The following is a 19,698-nucleotide window of genomic DNA, read 5'->3' as shown; positions in this document are numbered from 1 at the left end:
GCTTAAGAAGCCAGCTCCAGCAGCAACACTTTGGCAGAGTTTGGCTGGAGAGCTGACAGAGAGGTCATATTTTTGGAGCTGTGTCCTGAATGATTCTACTGGCTTTTGGATTTCTGTTATTCTAGGTGAGGTAACCTATTCTATGTTTAGTTAGAGCCTAGCCGGGCAGGTACCGTATATACTCGAGTATAAGCCGACCAGAATATAAGCCGACGCCCCTAATTTTACCACAAAAAACTGGGAAAACTTATTGACTCGAGTATAAGCCTAGGGGGGAAATGCAGCAGCTAATGGAAAATTTCAAAATTAAAATGGTTGGAGATTTTGGGTGCAGTAGATGCTGGGGAAGGGGAGGGGTGTTTTGGTTGTCTGTCTGCCCCTTCCCTGAGCTTGAGGACTGTTCCCCCCCCCCCCCCCTTGGAATTCAGCCTGACTGAATATAAGGTATCTGCAGTGCTCCTATTAACCCCTTCCCGACGGAACAGGAGCACTGCGGATACCCTATATTCAGTAGACCGGGCACTTTCAGACACAGGATACCTAATGTATATGTGTTTCACAGTCATTTTCTACTTTTGTATGTATTCTAGGGAAAGCAGTGATTTACAACTTTTTTTAAAAATTTTTTTAAAGCTTCTTTTTCCCCCCACTATTTTATGGGAGATTTTATACATTGAAATTGTGGCTGGTCATAGACTCCCCCCTCCCTTCCTTAAAAAAAATAATAATATATATATATTTTTTTTTCTGACTCGAGTATAAGCCGAGGGGGGCTTTTTAAGCACAAAAACTGTGCTGAAAAATTTGGCTTATACTAGAGTATATACGGTAGTCCCTGATGTTCTCTGTCAGCCTCATGGTCACAGAAAGCCATAGCACTACATTAAGCTAATTGAAATGGCTCCTAAGGCTTAACATGCCTGATATCAGCTGATTCTGACCTTGAGACTTGTGTTCAGTAGCTTTTTTGCGCACTTTTATGTGTTGTTTCATCATTTCATACTTTGATTTATAGTACAGAAAAACAGAATAATCTGTCTGATAACACACAAGTGACACCATTGTCATCACTATTCTGGAGACTAAATGTTCTATACTCGCGGTCAAGAATGATAACATAAATTATTTTTTTACAATTAGCATTATTAGGAGAAGACCTACAAAATTAGTGAATGGACTCTAGTATTAGTGCTATAGGGAAGTTAGGAATAACACTGCACTTTAATGACTTTAAAGGGATTCTATCATAGAGCGGGTCCCAAGGTCGGACCGTTTTATGAGCCACAGCACATTGTAACTAAGTAAAGGAGCTCATGTATATTAGATAGATAGCCGCGAAACCTTCCAATATCATGTGTGTTTGATGTGTATGGGGTTGTCCTTCTTTCAGGACTTGTTTCAGACAAAATATGGCCCTAGGCAAATTCAAAAGTGGGGCCACAAGTTCTGATTTATTGTACCAACAACACAATTACATTTAGTCAATACATATAAGGCCATTGCTACATTGATTTCTACCATTTGCAGAGTGGCTAGGGCCTTAGGGGCACAAGATCTGACTCCCTACATACAATAAAATTATTTATAAACATATATGGTTATGAAATAAAACTATACCAACTATTATCACCATACCGTGAGTAAATCTTACATCTATACTGTTATGGAACAAAACACAGAGGAAAGAAACTAATGTGATCAAAAATAATTCTATGCAAGGTCCAAATTATCCCAACACCACACACAGTAATACTGCCACTTTTTGCACACTTTTATCCTAATAAAGTTGGGTTGTATAAAAATGCCTCTGTGCCCCTACACACTAATAATGCCTACATTTGTGCCCCCACATAGTAATAATGCTCCCACTGCACAATAGCAAAGCACAACTTAATAATGCCCAAAATAATAAGGGTGGGCATTTTCATTGTGTGGGGTAAAAGCATGTAATTATTACAATTTGGGGGCAAACATGGAATATTATTGTTTTTACTAACTAAACCAACAATTACCCTCTTTGTGCCTCCACGCAAACAATAACAATGACTCCCTTTGTGCTACGTAATAAGCAAGAAAGCCCACTCATAGGTTACAGTGCTTTGTTATTAGTTCATTATTTTCTCTAGTGCCTCCATATTAGTTACAGTGCATACTTATTATAGTACCAGTTACCCTTATTTGTTATAGGTTCCCCTTATTATACTGTCACTGCCTCATTATAAATGATAGGACTCCCTTATTATAGTGCCACTGCCTCCTTATTAGTTATAGGACCCCCTAACTATAGTGCTACTGCCTCCTTATTAATTATAGGGTCCTCTTATTACAGACCCAGTGAGAGGAAGATAAGCCGCACCAGAGGTCCAGCACATAACAATACATACATTGCTGAGTTCCATGAGTAGGCCTATGACAATTATCAGAACAACTGTTATTAAAGGACACATATGGAAACCGTTATGAATGCACAGGCTGCAGATGACTAGATGTGATAAACATAACAGCTAGCTATAACACCCTAAGACATACGGCGTGCCAGGACATGTCTCTGTATACTCCTAATAACTGATATCTGTATTCACCTAATAAGCGATATGAGACTAATCATTATCATTCTAATTCCATCAGCATATGGCTACACACCTAGATATAAAAGCCTCACACATTATCAGGCCTGGTTAAATTGACATTCTTGAATACATTGCATTCTTTAACCTCTGGAATGGGCGCAGATGGCCCTCTGAAGGGAGGGGTGCGTGGGCACTTGCCCATACATGCCTGTGTAGGCCGGATGGGGGTGTGTATTGGTTGGAGGAGGGTGGGTCGACCTGTCAATGCACAAAGGAAAGGGGGCGTAACAGGGAGGAAAGGGGAGTGTTGACATGAGGTGTTTTGGGCACTAAGGGGGCATGGTACCTGTCATCTTCAAAGAAAAGGGGCGTTTTGATGAAATATGTAGAGGCTATACTACTGGCACCCTTACTTATATTGCTAAATCAATTTTAGTATCATCTTTGTTATTTTATTATTATATAAGTAAACTTACCTATTTGTGTTAAAATGTTCAAAGCCAAAGATATCTAATAATCCGATTGATCTTCTCTGAGTCCCAAGCTCTTTAGAGGTTGGAGTGAAAATGGCTTCATTGATTTTATTTACTATCCACATGAACATTCGACCATAAATACCCTGTAATAGAATTGTTTGATTGTTTATGTCCTCTAAAAAAAAAACATGATAATTGACCTCCTTGATATCATCCGTGTGTTCGGGTAGGGAAAGTAGAGTGTGAGCCCCATTGCTGACTGGGACTGATGTTACTGATGTCAATCTCTGTACAGGAATATGCTGACACTAGAGACACACTACAGAGTAAATGTCAGCACTAGCAACAATAGTAACAACAAGTACCTGTAACTCACATTGTTTGGTAAAATTACAAAGATTTATATTTTCATTGTGAAATTTTTCATTTTTGAATTTTTACCAGTCAACAAATAGAAAGGTCTAAAGAGGCTGTCGAAGCCTGTAGTTAGTTATCGTATAGATTCCTAGCCTATGTGCTATGTACAGGAAATTCATATAGAACTTGTGTAACAGCCATAACAGCAGTATTATTGTAAGTAACAATTAAACTTGTTGGCAATATAAAAGATTCTGAGTTGAAAAGGTAATTCCCATGCTAGACATTCATAGCAGTTCCACAGGATAGATCTGTGTTTCACTTCTGGGCCCCAAACCTATCTTCAAAATGGGTGTACCCCCCAACTCCAGTTCTACTCAGGTGTACGGGACATATACATAGATGTACTGAAATATACCCATTATATACATATATACACATCATGTATTGATCACACATACTGTACATATACATATAATGGATACTCTGTTCCAACAATGAGAAAAGAGGTTTTTAACCTATGGATTCATAAAACAATGGTATTAAATACAACATGTTGTATGCTTACTTAACCTTTGTTATATCATTACATTACCTTAGTGAAAGCATCTCTGCCATCCGCAGCCTTTGAGCAACTCAGAGGTTTGGAAACACTGTCTCCACGAACTATTATGGTGTGTCTGCTAAGGCAACGTTTTAACTCCATTAGGTTTATCTAGATGGGAAAAGAAAACTCAATGTTGCTATATTGTACATAGCTGGATATGCCATAAGGCTTTCAATGCAGATTTTTGTATCTGATTATGCAAGCAGGTCACATAGTCAGCATTATATGTACATCTCAGGATCCTTTAAGTATAAACTGTATTGCAACTCATACTCCTTCCATTAATAATCCTGCTCAATTATTGTGCCCCTTGTAATAATAAATGAAACTGGGTAAAGAGAGCTCTGACTCACTGTCTGAAGCTGTGTACCTGTACGGCCAGCATTTTGTTAAGGTTAAGGTCCCACGTAGTGAGCCACAGTCAAAAAAGCGCTGTGGAAAGGACCACAGCACTTTTCACAGAAAGCCCAGAATTTTTCCCTCTATTATACCTACACAAATAACACACTGTTTCTGTAGATATAATAGACAAACTGCGACTTACAAAAACACAATAGTTATTTAAATTACAGCATTTCCACTGCAGATACTTTTCTGCAATGTATGGATGGTATTAGTTAGAATCGAATCGGAATAAACACGGCAAATTTCTGGTGCATTGGCACATCTAGTAGGGTTCTACATTTTTTTGACATGCTACATATGTGTATTCTTAGAAAACAGCATCGTGACGTAAATGCGCCATACTGATACCCCAAAAAGATGTAAATTTCTAGCTCAAAGTAAGCCAACTACAAGGTGGTATAAACTTAGACTAGATAGTCGAAAGATAAGCCAAATTTATCCTCCAGCATCAGCCACTGTGATAAATCTGGCACACTTTCAGATTGCCTGAATTTACACTGTCAAGCTACTAGCAGTTTTGGACCTATGTTTTTTTCCTTTATTTAAACATATACATTAGGAAAGCTTCAGAGAAATACATTTAACTGAAGGCTGAGACAGGTGAGATAATGTACCCCCTAGAGTTCTATTATGTATAATGCGTGCTATATGCAGTTTTTTAGTGCCAGACCCTGTATAGAACAGCACTGAATGCTAAAGAGGTCAGACCCCCACTGATCTGCAAGTTATCCCATATTTTATGAATAGGTAATAACTTGCTTTGTGGGAAAATCCCTTTAACTAACAAAATTAGTGCTACTCTTTCATGAATTTCAATTCCTTTTTGGCCCTGTCCATCTTTTCTTTTGTCCCATTGATTGTTTATTTGTTTGATTACTTGTCATTCCATATTTTTGTTAAGGCCCCTGTATGCAGGTTGATCTGAAAGGCAATGACCAAATGTTTGTTCCTAGAAGCATTTGTTCTGATCGTTGCCTATTCGTAGGCCACATTTACATGCAGATTATTACTACTGTATAGACACAAAGGAACTGTTTATCTCTATACAATCTGAATTTCTCAACAACACATCATCCTTTTTACACTGGGGAATGTACTACCGACAATCTAGACTCTTTTGTGTTGCATGAAAAATGCAGTCACTTCACAATCCAGCGTTTGTTTGTTTGTCGTTATCCTTTTCATATGGAAACAGGTGAGATATTGGGAGCAAATGATCCTAAGAATGTTTGTTGCTGCAAATTGGTCCAATAATAGGGCCATGTAAATGGAACCTTTAGGCTGGGGCCCCAGGTGGCGTTAACGCCACGATTTACCTTTGGCGTTAACGCCACGGAGATCATCACAGCATCTTACAGTCAGAGCAAAGTGAATGGGTTTCTAGCAAATCCCATGCCCACTTTACGGTAAAAAAAACACTGTGGAGACACTGCGATTTCCAAAACCAGAATTTGGTTTGGTTTTGGTAATCGCAGCATGTTAATTATACCTACAGAAACAACGGCAGTATAGGTATAATTAATACAGAAAGTTCATCGAGGAAACCACTGTGAGCTTTCTATCTAAAATGCTGCGGGAAGAACCACAATGCATTGCCGCCACGGTTTTTCCCGCGGTGCTTTTTTGCTGCGAGATGCCATGTGGGGCCTCAGCCTTACTTCCAACATTGTATAGTTCTATAGAATATGTGCTATATACATACAGACAATTATTATTTCCCTGAATTCTGTATTTGTATTTCTGAGACGGTATGTATGCAAAAGCAATGTATTCCTGGTTACCTCAAGCAAAGTAGCTACAGTGGATAGATGGATGGATTCAGGAACATCACAACCATCAATATTTCCAAACATTGCACCTAAAAAATAAATATATATTCTATTAATAATATAATAATAATAATAATAATAATAATAAATCAAATGTATATTGAAAGAAAACATAAACCGTATATACTCGAGCATAAGCTGACCCGAATATAAGCCGAGACCCCTAATTTTACCACAAAAAAATGGGAAAACTTATTGACTTGAGTATATTACCTGAAATTTCCCCAATGTGGGACTATTAAAGGATTATCTTATCTTATCTTATAAGCCGAGGGGGGGAATGAAGGAGCTACTGGAAAATGTAAAAATTAAAATGGTCGGGAGTTTTTGGTTGCAGTAGTTGCTGGGTGCTGGGAAAGGGGAGGGGGTGTTTTGGTTGTCTGTCTGCCCCTTCCCTGAGCTTGAGGACTGGGATTTTTTTCCCCACTTGGAATTCAGTGCTCCTATTAACCCCTTCCCAACGGAACAGGAGCACTGCAGATCCCCTATATTCAGTACACCGGGCACTTTCAGACACAGGGATACCTAATGTGTATGTGTTTCACAGTAATTTTCTACTTTTATATGTATTCTAGGGAAAGGAGGGATTTAGAACTTTTATTTATTTATTTTTTTATTATATTTTTTAAAGCTTTTTTTCACTATTTTATGGGAGATTCTATACATTACTATTGCGGCTGGTCATAGACTCGAGTATAAGCCGAGGGGGGCTTTTTCAGCACAAAAACTGTGCTGAAAAACTCTGCTTATACTCGAGTATTTACGGTAGTATACACTAGTTGTCAAACTTGGAGTTATTCAATTTTGAATAAAGGATAGTAAGGGGGCGATGTAATTACATGGATACTATGGGGCGATTGCCATCCACCATCCAGGGACAGGAAAGCATCAGCATGGGAATGACAGAGATCAGTAAGATATTATTCCTTTTGTTATTTCTTACAATTATTTGCTGTATGTAAATGATTTTATAGAAGTAGAAAGCCTCTTACAATTTAATTTAACATATATTATACAGAAATCCAGACTGTTTTATTCACTATAACAATGCATACTTAAAAAGTCAACATTGCCAAGGTGTAGCATAGCTGCCAGCAGTCTATTAATGTCCCTTAGATCTTGCTCAGAAAACAGAAGAATCTTCATGGCAGAAAGGACTTGTGTGTAGTCTCTGGCATCATTACGTCCATCACAAGCTGTGCATTTACCCTAAAAAAAAAAAAAAAAAAAAAATGAACAGAGATCCTGTCATTAGAAGATGCGTGTTATGCCCTGTTCACATCTGCTTTTGTATTCCATCCAGGGAGAGTCCGCATGGAGACCCCCCGAACGGAATACAAACACAATTGTAAGCGCTGTGCTGTAAAATAACACGGACCCCATAAACTATAATGGGGTCCGTGTGCTTGCCGCGCGCTTCCCGCACGAATCATGTCCATATGACTCGTGCCGTCCGTCTGCACCAGACAGAATATAAAAGCATATGTGAACCAACCCTTACTCTGTTCTAGTAAACAACTGGTACCGAACATGCCACAGGCTTGTTGGTGTATGGGCACCTTATCTGTACAGTTTTTTGCTCATATTTAACATGATAAAACACACATTTATATCAAACACATTTAATACCATGGTGAGGTACTTGTAATCTGAAGATTTTCCCAGGTTCAATTGCTTCTTTTCATCTGAGCTCATTCCAAGCAGCATGCAGTAGAATATGTGATAATTTCTCTCCCCTAAAGCCTATGAAACAACAACAGATAATGTGATAACAACCCTTTCACATGTCATGAGATGGATCGCCCATCAGTATGTAACATTGTTTGCTGACATTCACTAAAGAAAGAAACAAAAACACTGTTCATACTTTAGACAAAAAACAAATGTATAGTTTCCTTTTTTATGTAGATTGTGAGCCCCATATAGGGATCACAATGTACTTTTTTTTTTCCTATCAGTATGTCTTTGTAGAATGGGAGGAAATCCACACAAACACAGAGAACAAACAAACTCCTTACAGATGTTGTTCCTGGCGGGACATAGTCAAGGAGAAGGCATGTAATAGATCTGCCATTTCCTCAACCTCCATCGACACTTTCCAGTTTTCATTTTATTATTTATGTAGTTCAAAAATCATTTTGTGTAGCTTTACTTTCCTTGGCAAAGACTTTCTCTCCCTTCCTCTTAGCCTTTTTAGTGTTTTACACACTTTAGTTTTCTCTTTGTAAAATTTCAAGGAGTTTCCCCATGAGCATAACCATATATACGTTTTAGACAATTATAAGTTAACTATTTCGCAAATATAAATGGTTTTATTTATATTAGTAGAGTTTTTGGTTAGGGTTAAGTTTACAAACAAAGGTTAGGTTTCCTCTAACCATCTTAGTGGTGACAGTGTTTTGTCTTGATCAGTAGTCAATGGATATGACCATGAATGAAGGAACTTTCAGCGTTGATTTCCTTATTCTGGACTGGTTAGCAAGAAAGGACATCATGTATGCATAAGAACATAACCCAGCTACAATAAATACATCATGATTGTATTTATGACAAGTGCCAAAAAGTTCATGGTGTTATCCATTGGCAATGAAAACAAAAGACTGTCACCCAATTTTTTTTTATTATTTATATTTGCCCAAATGTTTAACGTTTAATTGTTGCTTTGAGTTCTCCTGGTTTACTCAATAATACAGTGATATATTCACAAATTCTTTTATTTACCATTTACTCTTTGTATGGTTTATGGCTTATGCATGCAGGACTTTTTCCTCTGTTATGAAACTAAATAAACATGTGTGTTTACATTAGAGACAATGGTAGTGGCATAATAAAAGTCTTGTGGGCCTGGGTGCAATCTTTTGTCCACAGCCTCCTACCTTCTCCTATAGTGAATTCTGCAGCAGTATCTCACATACTTGAAAGGGATACAGCTTTGGTACCAGAGGTGTAATTTGAAGCTCCTGGGTCCCAGTGGAATATTTGTAATGGGGCCCCAATGCTATATTGTGATATTTAGAATAGTGGTATATTTTATATGGCACAGAAATCTTTGGGGCCCCCCAGGGTTCAGGACCAGTAGAGACTGCTACTGCTGCATGACCCTAAAAATCAATACAAGATCAAAGAGGTTTAATCAACCTTAGTGTGGTTAAAGTAACCTGTGGCTCTCCTTGGCTTATATGGAAGCTGCAACCTCAATACTGATGCCCGTGCTTATGGGCCCGAGTGTGACTGCACCCTCTGCGCCACCCTCAAGTTATGCCCCTGGACAATGATAATGGACATAATTGGAGGGATCTCTGTCTGTGTCTATCACTCTAGTGCTGTGAAAGTATATTGCTCTCATCCTATAACAGATTACAGAAACAGAGGTTCACACTGGTAGTGTGAACATCCCTGAATGGATCAATAACCTACTGTGTTTGTCTACCACAATTAGCTTCTTCAGTTATGGAATCACTATGCAAGTAATATTATTTTAAGAGACTAACCTGCCTGCATACTCGAGACTTCTCCAAAAGGAACTGCTCAATACGAGCTCCCTCAATTATATTCTCTTTGGAGAAATGGATTTCTATGTATTTTCCAAAGCGACTAGAATTGTCATTTCGTATGGTCTTGGCATTTCCAAAAGCTAAAACGATATATAAAAAAAAGTTGAAAAAAATTAATCTTTACGGAAAAAAAAATAAATCATATACAACTGCAAAACCATCCATATACTAAAGAGTGAGGAATTTAAAAGTGTTAGGAGTTTTGAAAATGCAGCTTCTCCGCTGCAGATTTATTTCTTAATTGCGTAGAAGGGATTAGCCGGAGTCCCATTGTCTTTGCAGGTACTGCAAAACACAGTGTTTTTTGCATGCAGTGTTTCAGCAGCAAAAACACGGTGTTTTTGCAATGTGGGGCTTCAGCCTTAGGCTAATGCCCCACATAGCGGAAACACACCTTTTTTTGGATCAGATTTTGTTGCGTTTTTTTTTAGCCAAAGCCAAGAATGGCTACAAGAGTAATGGGATATATCTATGAAGTTCTTATACTTCTACCTTCTGCTCAATCCACTCCTGGCTTTGGCTCAAAAAACGCTACAAAAAAAAAATCTGCAACAAAAAACCCCTACATTTCTGCAACGTGGGGCCTTAGCCTTAAATGGATTTTCAGAAACTAATTTGGATGACTGTGTTTGTCTGTAAAAATAAAAAAAGACACAAAATAAAACTTTTCAATTCATCTTTTATCTTGTTATGTTCACGTGTAGCAGATATCCGTTGCAGAAATCATAATTTTCTATCACTGAAATCTCTCTGATACATCTGAGTTGTGCTTTAAATAAGAGTTTTTTTTCATTTGTAACTCAATTTCAGTTTTAGAAATTTCTGTGTAGACATTGAAGTCTTCACATGATTCGCAAAGTGCATAAAAGTATGTAGTAGTTGCAGATTTTGTCAGAATTTACTTCAGATTTTGCTCATTGCAATTCGAATAGTAAAAGGGCTTGGAGTCAATAATGAAAAATTTTATTACTCTTTATTATGTCTTCTTGAGGCTAAGGTCCCAAGTTGAGGAAATGCAGCATTTTTTGTTACAGGTTTTGCTGCGGGGTTTTTTTTGAGCCAAAGTCAGGAATGGCTACAAAAGGAATGGAAAGTATAAAAGAAGCTCTGAAACATTTCCTTTCAGTTAAATCTACTTTTGACACAATAATGAGTGGGGTATCCCATCTCAGCAGGAAGTTTTGGCAATTTCCATAACTCCCATTCACGTAAATGGAGAAATGCATGCATGCTCACCCACACTCCACTCAGTTGCAGGAATTAAATACTGAGATGGTAATATCCCTTTAATATAATCATTGCCACACATTAATATGCTTCTAAAATCAAGAAACGTGTCCTATAACCTTAGACACTTTCAAAGTTAAAGCAATATAGTAAACAAATTTGGAAATATTATATAAAGCAGACTATGTATACCTTCCATGATAGGATTGGCCTCTAGAATTTGCTGCTCTATCCAGGAATGTTGGCCACTTGAAGAAGCCAGGAACTGCAACATTAATTTAGTACTCTCTGTCTTGCCAGCTCCAGACTCTCCACTGGAATGAAAAGTTTGGTACTATTAAAGGAAACAATGCTTAGAAGAAAAAGATAACATCCATTATTAGCCTGCAAACAAGTAAATTACAAGAACAGAATTTTAGGCAAGTCAAAGTGACTAGACCATACCTTTTCTTGAAGGTAAAACAAATGTGTCACCTACATTTTGTGTTAATAATAAAAACCAAATGCTGAAACATATTGAGAGTATATTCAATGCCAGTCTTTATATCTCCACTCCGGCAAAAGCGCCACCTCATATATAAGGAGGTGTATGCATCTTCATACATGCAGTGGCTCCTTTGCCAGGCCATGCGTCTGTGCTGTAATCTATGCCACCTCCTAAATTGGGCCTCTCGCCTGTGCTGTAATCCCATGCCCCTTTCACTTCCACAGATTAGTACTATACAGCATCGCAGCCTCTTCAAACAACCGATCAGCGGAGTTTCAGATGTCAACCCCCACCAATCACAATTTGATGGCGTCCTGGTAAGCCCCTTTAAGTATGTCATTAGATAGTAGTTATTTGAAATCTACGGATATAAACATATATTTATGTATTTCAATTAGATTTTACATTATTATTGACAGTACCTAATAACACAACACTGGTCATTTCCGTTCCTCTGCATGTTGAAGTAACAAGTGTCTGCCAAGGCAAAAATATGTGGAGGAAGCTCTCCAATGCGTCTTTTTCTGTATAAGTGAATCTGTTCGGTGTCATAAAGAGGGAGCTCTTTATAAGGATTCACAGCAACTAAAATGGCTCCAGTGTATGTCTGTAACAGATATATGCAGTCATATTATAATCCTTGGTATGTCGTTTTTTAAGAAGTTTTCCTATAAAAGAAAGCAAAATCCATTTCTGCAAGTTGAAAGTGAAAATATAAAGTTTCATTGTCTTACATAAATGTTACTTTCTTTGTATCGGATATGCAAATTGTGGACAATTCCAGCTTCATTTAGGTCTCCCAATCTTATCATGTCTTCTACTCCTTGGATTGAGCTAGGGTGCATAGAATGTACGCTGCTCATATTCCTGGCAGTTATCCAATGTTCCTAGAACAGTAAATAAGACAATCAACTTTCAGACATATCATAGAAAGCTTATGAGGCTTATGGGTAAGAACACATGGATGCTACGTGGTCAACCTCTCCCCCAGCTTGTCACTTGTTTTTGCCAGGGACACAGCAGTTTAAGCTGAGAAACTCACACGGCACAAAATATGTTAATAGCTATGTGGTTTTGTGGGTAAAAAGTTATTAAAGGCGGTTGTATATCCAAGTAACAAGGTATTTGAAAAGCCCACCTATTGGGAGTGTGGGAGGACCTCTCCTAAGTGCACAGAAGCGACTTGTGTTCTTTTTTGTATTAAATAGAATTTTTCACCACCTTCAACAACTCCAACTCTTTATATCAAATAACAGACACTGCTCCACTGATTCTGGCACAGTTGGTATTTTTCCTGTAGCCCCCACCATTCCTGAGCAATCAATGCTCTTATCTTTGGTGTCTGATAAGCTATTTAGGCTCTGTACTGTCAGGAGGACGGTGTCGGGCAGAAGCAAACAAGGGGTGTGATTCTGGTCACTGACACTGGCTGCCTCTGATTGGAACTCTGAATCACACCCCCTGATGATGCCCTTCTGATATTACTGAGCTTAAAGGGGATGTCCAGGATATACAATTTTCCACAAGGAGGCTAGGGAAGATGAAAATTAAAATAAATAATAATCACCTGTGCCCAGTTTTCCAGTGTCCACCACCCTTGTCCAGTCACATGACCGCTGAGGTCAACCAGCGACCTTAGCAGCCTAAGGAAGTGAACTGGAACGTCACGCACATGCTTCACCTGTGACGTCCCATGTCCTTTCGTTAGGCCACTGATTGGTCTCAGCAGTCATGTGAGGTGACGACTTCTGCTGGAACTAGAGCTTGGGAGCAACAAGACCGCACTGTGGTGGGGAGACACTGGAGCACAAGGGGCAGGTGAGTATGTTTTTTTATTTTTCACCTTTCCTGAGCAAATAGAAGATGTACACGCCCCAATGTATGTTTCACCACACTGGCTTCAACAGAGGGAGTGATCAAGCCAATATTTTGATTATTTGTACCGTTCCCTATTAAGATGCACTTTATTGTGGTCATGTCTCTATATCTCCCCTATTTCATATTTTGTGGGTCGGTGTTATTATTTTTCATTTAATAAAAGTGTAGATGAGATTGAATGGAATAACCCAACGTTGTTGTTACTTTAAACCACAGTGTTCTTGACACTTGAGTTTCCTCAACAGCCAAAAATTATTTATTTTCTCAAGGTGTGTCTCCAGTCTTCCCAGTGGCAAACCCATGATCTTCTAAGTTACAGCAGGAAACACATTATACCATAATATAGCATAGTTACACCTCCCTTATCTATAATGATTTGCTGATCAAAGGCAAATCTATAAATTTAAAGTCTCTCATATACATGGCTCTCTCTGCCAACTAAATCCTCTACTTTATTTAAATTAAGCTTATTTAAAGCTCTATATAATTTTTTTTATATACAAGTTATGTATATATTCAATTACCTTGCCATCATCGTCCTCAAGCAAAGTCTGTCCATTGCGTGTATCCTTAACCACGGCACCAATGGGTACTCGACTGTCAGATGGGATTTCCAACCAGACATGCTCCCCCTATAAGAACATGAAGTATTATGCTACTTGCAGGCAATATGATAAACTACAATCTTTCATATTACCTTAGATCAGTACTTCTAGTGCAGTATGTATTACTGTATTATTTAAGTCCACTTCAAAGTATCACTTTTATCAAATGTGTCATTTGCATTGTACTGTAGTTTGCAGTCCATAGTCAGCTTTTCATTCTGTTGCACAATTCACTGTAATATTGTATATTTAGAGAGTAATGTTCCTTTCTGTTTATATCTTCAAGGATGACATTGTGATAAATAGCACCATCATCCTGGAAGACTCTGTATAATAATAGTGAATTTCTGAGGCAAATGTATTTCATCCTGAAAGAATGTTTTGCTTTCTTTTGTATTAAATCAGTCTTTTTTTTTTTTTTTTACCTGATGTCCTTATGTTGCAATAACAATTTTGCATTATGGTGGAGAATTATCATGAAGAAATATTTTGATTTAGTTTTGATAGAGTCTGCATTGCCATAATTTGCACAAAATAGATCAACCTTCCCACCCACTCTACAAAAGTAAGGCAAGCAGAGACAACAATTGCACAAAGTTAAATTAAGATTGATATTAACAATGAATTAGATTTAAATAAAAAAAGGTCATGGGGACATTCTTGGAGTGGGAGGAAGTTTCATGGTTATAGCCAGTGTTCGGGAGTATTTAAGATACAAGTAATTAAAATAGTATTTAAAATACTTGTCAGGTATTTGTATTTTGTAATTAAAATACCTTTTATTCAGTATTTTTTATTTGTAATTAAAATACTTTTAGGAAGTATTTTACGTATTTTAATTACTGTCTAAATTGAAAACAAATGTTGGAATTTAAATAACCCGCCTCACCGCACTTAAAAAAAAACAACAGCACGAGTCACGTCATCACTCTCATTTCTCATATCTTGTGCGAGGTGAGACAAGAGAAGGAAAAATTCCAACGCATTCCAGCAACGCAAGTCCACCTTGTAGTGAAGCATGATTTATTTTTAGTTTTTAATCATCCCTATCGCGTAATCCATTCCGTAAAATTACTTCAAAAATGGAGGAAAATCATAATACCAGTGAAGGGGACGCAACCGACAATGATTCAGATCTCGAAGACCCACATCTCCCTGCAATTTTGGATGGAACTTTTTTCAAAATTAACAAGACTAAGTCCGAAGTGGCAGGGGCAGGCCAAAAAGTGTCTGCTTACTGCAAGGCCTGTCCAAGCAAGTTAACACTGGGCAGTCAAACCAGTGTGGGAGGACGCTCTGGCAAAGAGGACGCTGCTACAGTGCTGGCCATCTCTTGCACTTGAGAAAGGACCGATTAAGGCTGGAAACGCGTCGTGTGCGCTGTATTTACTTCAATAAACGCTTCTGAATTTTGGAAATTTGCTCTGTCATCTCCTTTCCATACCAGTGAGCACAATTCTCCTGAATTGGACCTTTGGTCCCAATTGTTTTTGTCCAAACAAGTTAACCAACCGTCCAGTGAGACGAGATGGAACTCTATGTACAACGCTGTCTGTCGTTTCATTTCTGAAAACGCAGAGCCCAAATTACACGGAATAATGACAGCCTTGAAACTTCCAGCTTTCAAGCCCGGTGAATTGGAGTTGCTACACCAGTATAAATCCATCATGGAGCCAGTTGCAAGGGGTTTGGAACTATTACAATCAGAAAAGGAGTCATTCCTGGGGCTTCTCATGCCAACCATCTTGCAAATTGAAAAGAAATTGCTCTTGTTTAAATTTGTGAAGTATTTTAGTATTTTTAAAATACTTTTGAAGTAGTATTTAGTATTTCTATTTAAAATACTTTGGGATGCAAGTATTTAGTATAGTGTACTTTTTCTATTGACAGACAAAATCAAAATATGTTTTCATAAGAATGACTATATAGTCCAAAAGTCTCATGAACAGGAGTGGGCGCATCTCAGTCCAGATATACTGTGGTTAAAATTGTTCAATACTGGGTATCACATGTCAGACCAGATGGTAAAATTAAAGTAACCTTGCTAAACCTTTTAGCTTAGTTTATCTTTTTATGGATATAGTTATGTACAGGTGAATTATACCTTAAAGTAAATGGAAACACCCCAAGTAGATAATCAGTATCTTGCAGGCAATCACATGACTCATGTCATATTTATTGACATACTATGTGGACACATCTGTCAGTATAATATTGGACTTCCATGAATCAGAGTTAGTTTAACATATTAAGGATGCAGTTGTTTTTTTTCAAGTTTCAAAAGTCATACAATTGTTGATATTGATATTTCTGAAAGAGGAATTGTTCCTTTTGGAGACTGAGTTGAATTTTACTGTGAATTTTGCATTACATATAAGTTGTTGAATAACTTAATGTTTTAGCTAGAAGAGGAAAAAAACATGCAAATTCAGCATTGAGAGAGAGAGAGAGAGAGAGATTTCAACCATGAGGTAAAAATATGCTTTCTACTTTGCATCACTACATTGAAACCAAATTTATATGGATTTTGTTATTTTTTAATTCTTCTTACTAATTTTGAATCTATATTACTAATGAAATTAATCTTCTGAAATACTTTTTTTCTATTATAAAAAAGGAACTGTGTTTGGGATTGTTTTTTTATATGATGATTTTTAGCCTCAATTAAAACCATTTTTCTTTCATTTGATTATTGACAAATTTTATATTAACAATTATGTATAGTTTTTTTTATTTTGTATTTTTTTCAATAAGTAAACAATATAAGTAGAAGGTAAAATATGTTTATATTTTTACTTAGGAATTTTTTACCTTTCAAAACAATTTATCTGATCTCTTATTTTTTTTTTCTTATTGTCAGATATATACAAAAAGTTTTTTTTTTTACACATTTTCAGCATTCTCCCCAATACATCATGGGTGCTAAAAATCAGGTTAGGATGAGTCCTCCCTCCCTTGTGATCCTAACATTGGAATTGATTGTGGCATTAAAATTGTTAAAAAGCCATAGCTAAAATTAAATGGTTAAATGCCATGGTGTAGCTTTCTACAATGACTGGACATGCTACACAAAATATGATAAATGGAAATATAGAAGATATATCACAAAGTTTGTTATATTCACTTGTATCATTAATTTAAGAAATGTTTTTTATTTGGAAGTTTGATTTTTTTTATCTCAATGGAATAGGTATTTTTCTGTTGGGGTTGACAATATATTTCAATACAACTGATAATAAACAGAGGTTCTCCATCTAATGAAAGGAGATAACTGTACAGTAGGGGTCTGATGGCTGGGACTGCCACAGATAACAAGATCCATAAGAATAAAACAGTAGATCGCTGTGGATAGGTAATAATTTGGAATTACCAGAATACTCATTTAATGCAAATTTATTTTAAGTAACAACCAAATATATACCAAAAAGACACTGGCATATTTCGGGCTGGTTAGAGTGTATGGGCACATTAGACATATATAGGCATGTTGGAAGGCATTGATTTGAAGCTCAGCAGCATACAGAGGCACTGTTCTTCTAATTACATCCTGGAGAATAGATTTGCATATTTTTTACCCAGAATCCCTAGCGGAGCAGGAATGACTTGTAAGTCTCCGTACTGCTTATGTAGGCACACACTCTCCCTAAATGTGTAGGATTATCCCCTGACCCTGGTCTATAGTCTCTCATTCTGCCAAATCAGTATCCCTGCGCTATGCTGAGGAGGCCCAAAAGACCAAAACAGCACAGTCCATTAATGGGAATCTGTTCCTTTTGGAATAGAAATATTAATTAAGGGTTGCCTATCTGGGGGTTACTGTTTCTCCTTAGGCAGAGTTGTATTGACAGCATAAGGACTCCATGTAATGCTCTTCTGGGAAAAATGTATGCAAGTTAGCTCTCTGTCAAATAAAAAGAAGATGTCCCACAACAAAAAAGCACAGCGGGAAAAACTGCAGTGGCAACACATTGCAGTTCTTTCTGCAGCGCTTTAGACAGAAAGTTCGCAGAGCTTGCCATTGGCAAATGGCGACATTTACGTCACGTGAGGCCCCAGCCTTAGTCAGATTTTGCTGCACTTTTTCTGAGCCAAACTCAGGAATGACTGCAAAGGGAATGGAAAATACAAAGGGAACACTAAGGCTGAGTTTACACGGGGTATTTTGGTCAGGATTTTGAGGCCGAATCTTCCTCAAAATCCTGACCAAAAAGAAAGCTCCCATTGAAATTAATGTGAGCAAGTCAGTTCTTTTTATGTTATGTTCTACCCACATTCGCAAAAAGTGGTAAATGTGTGACACAGAATGGGGAATGTGGCACATCTTTGACACAAGAAAGGGCAAGAAAACCAGTGTATATAGGTTGATATATATATTATATTAATATACATAGTAGAAAAGGTACTAACATTTATATTAACAAGAATAGCACACTTTACTATCGATTACTACTGATGATTCTACAAGAGAGGGTTACTATTGCTCTAAGTTTTGAAACAAAAAGCAGGTAGAGGATCATACAAGGAACAACAAGTACTAAATCTACCACAATGGATGGTCTACACTAAATGTGGCATACTGGCCTGTTCATATGAGGCCACGTTGACCTTTGGGTCAGAGGCCATTGGAAGGCTGATTTGAAAATCAATTTGGTGTGAATTCCATATGGCTAGAACATAAGAACATTTTATGAACATGGATATGAAGTTTGGGTCAAGAAAAAAAATCAATTATTTTCAGAGACAGTCAATTAATAAACAACATTTAATGTATTAAAGCAAGAAATGTTGAGATAGACACAATTGTATACTATATCCCTCCTCCTTCCTATCCCACTGTCATACACTTTGCATTTAAACACTAACATAGAGATTTCCACTTCTGTATCATTGTTAGGGGTGATGTTTACAAATGATAACCGAGCGTACTTTCCAAGTACTGGCAGGTTACTCCCTCCATGATACTTTGTTGAGTGCATGGCATATAAACTCCCTTATATAATGGATTACCCCACAAGTCTCCACTGTACATAAAAGGATTAGCAAATTTAACCTCACTTTACCGCATTAAAACTCTTGTTTACATCAACAGAAGCACCTTAGACAATGTCATTGAAACTGGTGTAGATACAAACAGGCCCCAAACATGTAGTAAAGTTGCAGGTCTATTGGAGTAAAATCTAATGGCTCCAATAGTCTGATAATCTAATAGGCATTGATAGTCTGACCTTCTACTGATATACGGAAGACTGAGATTGATTTATCATGGTTTATATGCCAGAAAAGTAGTGCATTTTGTTCACAAATCAGAATTTTTGAGCAAAATTATGGCTTTTTAAATTTTGTACCAAACATAACTCTTTCCCCAAATGGCAGGGAACATCTGTCTTTCTGATACAATTCATGCCAGTAAATCTGAGGCCGAGGCATCACCACAAAAAGTAGCAGCTAGGTTATCTTTAAATTGAATGTATACCCTTTACCTATACAAGTATACAATAGTCATATTTAATATTCTTAGTATTCCTTTCTTAAGATATCTTTGTAGATGCTAAAATTTTCTGTTTACTGAGCTCTAAATCCTTTGCTTATCTTCATACAAGGATAAACAAAACAAAATTAAGATTCTGACGGTAACTCCAGACACATTTCATAACAAACTAATATACAGTAACAGTAGGTAGTATGCCGCTAAACTCCCTAAGC

At 37.3% G+C, this 19,698-nt stretch overlaps 1 protein-coding gene across 2 annotated transcripts in view; it reads right to left on the bottom strand.

Annotated features, from left to right (window-relative positions):
- Positions 1–19,698, bottom strand: part of MYO7B (myosin VIIB) — a 94,620-nt gene that overhangs the window by 69,021 nt on the left and 5,901 nt on the right. Inside the window, exons 2-12 of one of the 2 annotated variants that reach the window (XM_075268974.1) lie at positions 18,577–18,662; positions 13,915–14,022; positions 12,247–12,399; positions 11,935–12,119; positions 11,218–11,339; positions 9,736–9,878; positions 7,874–7,987; positions 7,300–7,453; positions 6,197–6,273; positions 3,999–4,118; positions 3,047–3,189 (exon numbers count right to left, since the gene is read on the bottom strand). In XM_075268974.1, coding sequence (XP_075125075.1) covers positions 3,047–3,189; positions 3,999–4,118; positions 6,197–6,273; positions 7,300–7,453; positions 7,874–7,987; positions 9,736–9,878; positions 11,218–11,339; positions 11,935–12,119; positions 12,247–12,399; positions 13,915–14,022; positions 18,577–18,618 — 1,361 coding nt within the window. In that variant the 5' untranslated portion in view covers positions 18,619–18,662. The remainder of the gene's footprint in view (positions 1–3,046; positions 3,190–3,998; positions 4,119–6,196; positions 6,274–7,299; positions 7,454–7,873; positions 7,988–9,735; positions 9,879–11,217; positions 11,340–11,934; positions 12,120–12,246; positions 12,400–13,914; positions 14,023–18,576; positions 18,663–19,698) is intronic. The other variant, XM_075268975.1, reaches the window with a different exon arrangement.

This window comes from Leptodactylus fuscus, chromosome 3 (assembly GCF_031893055.1).
Source record: "Leptodactylus fuscus isolate aLepFus1 chromosome 3, aLepFus1.hap2, whole genome shotgun sequence".
Classification (NCBI taxonomy): Eukaryota; Metazoa; Chordata; class Amphibia; order Anura; family Leptodactylidae; genus Leptodactylus; species Leptodactylus fuscus.
The sequence above is the reverse complement of the archived record's forward strand: the minus strand, read 5'-3'. Positions and strand labels throughout refer to the sequence as shown.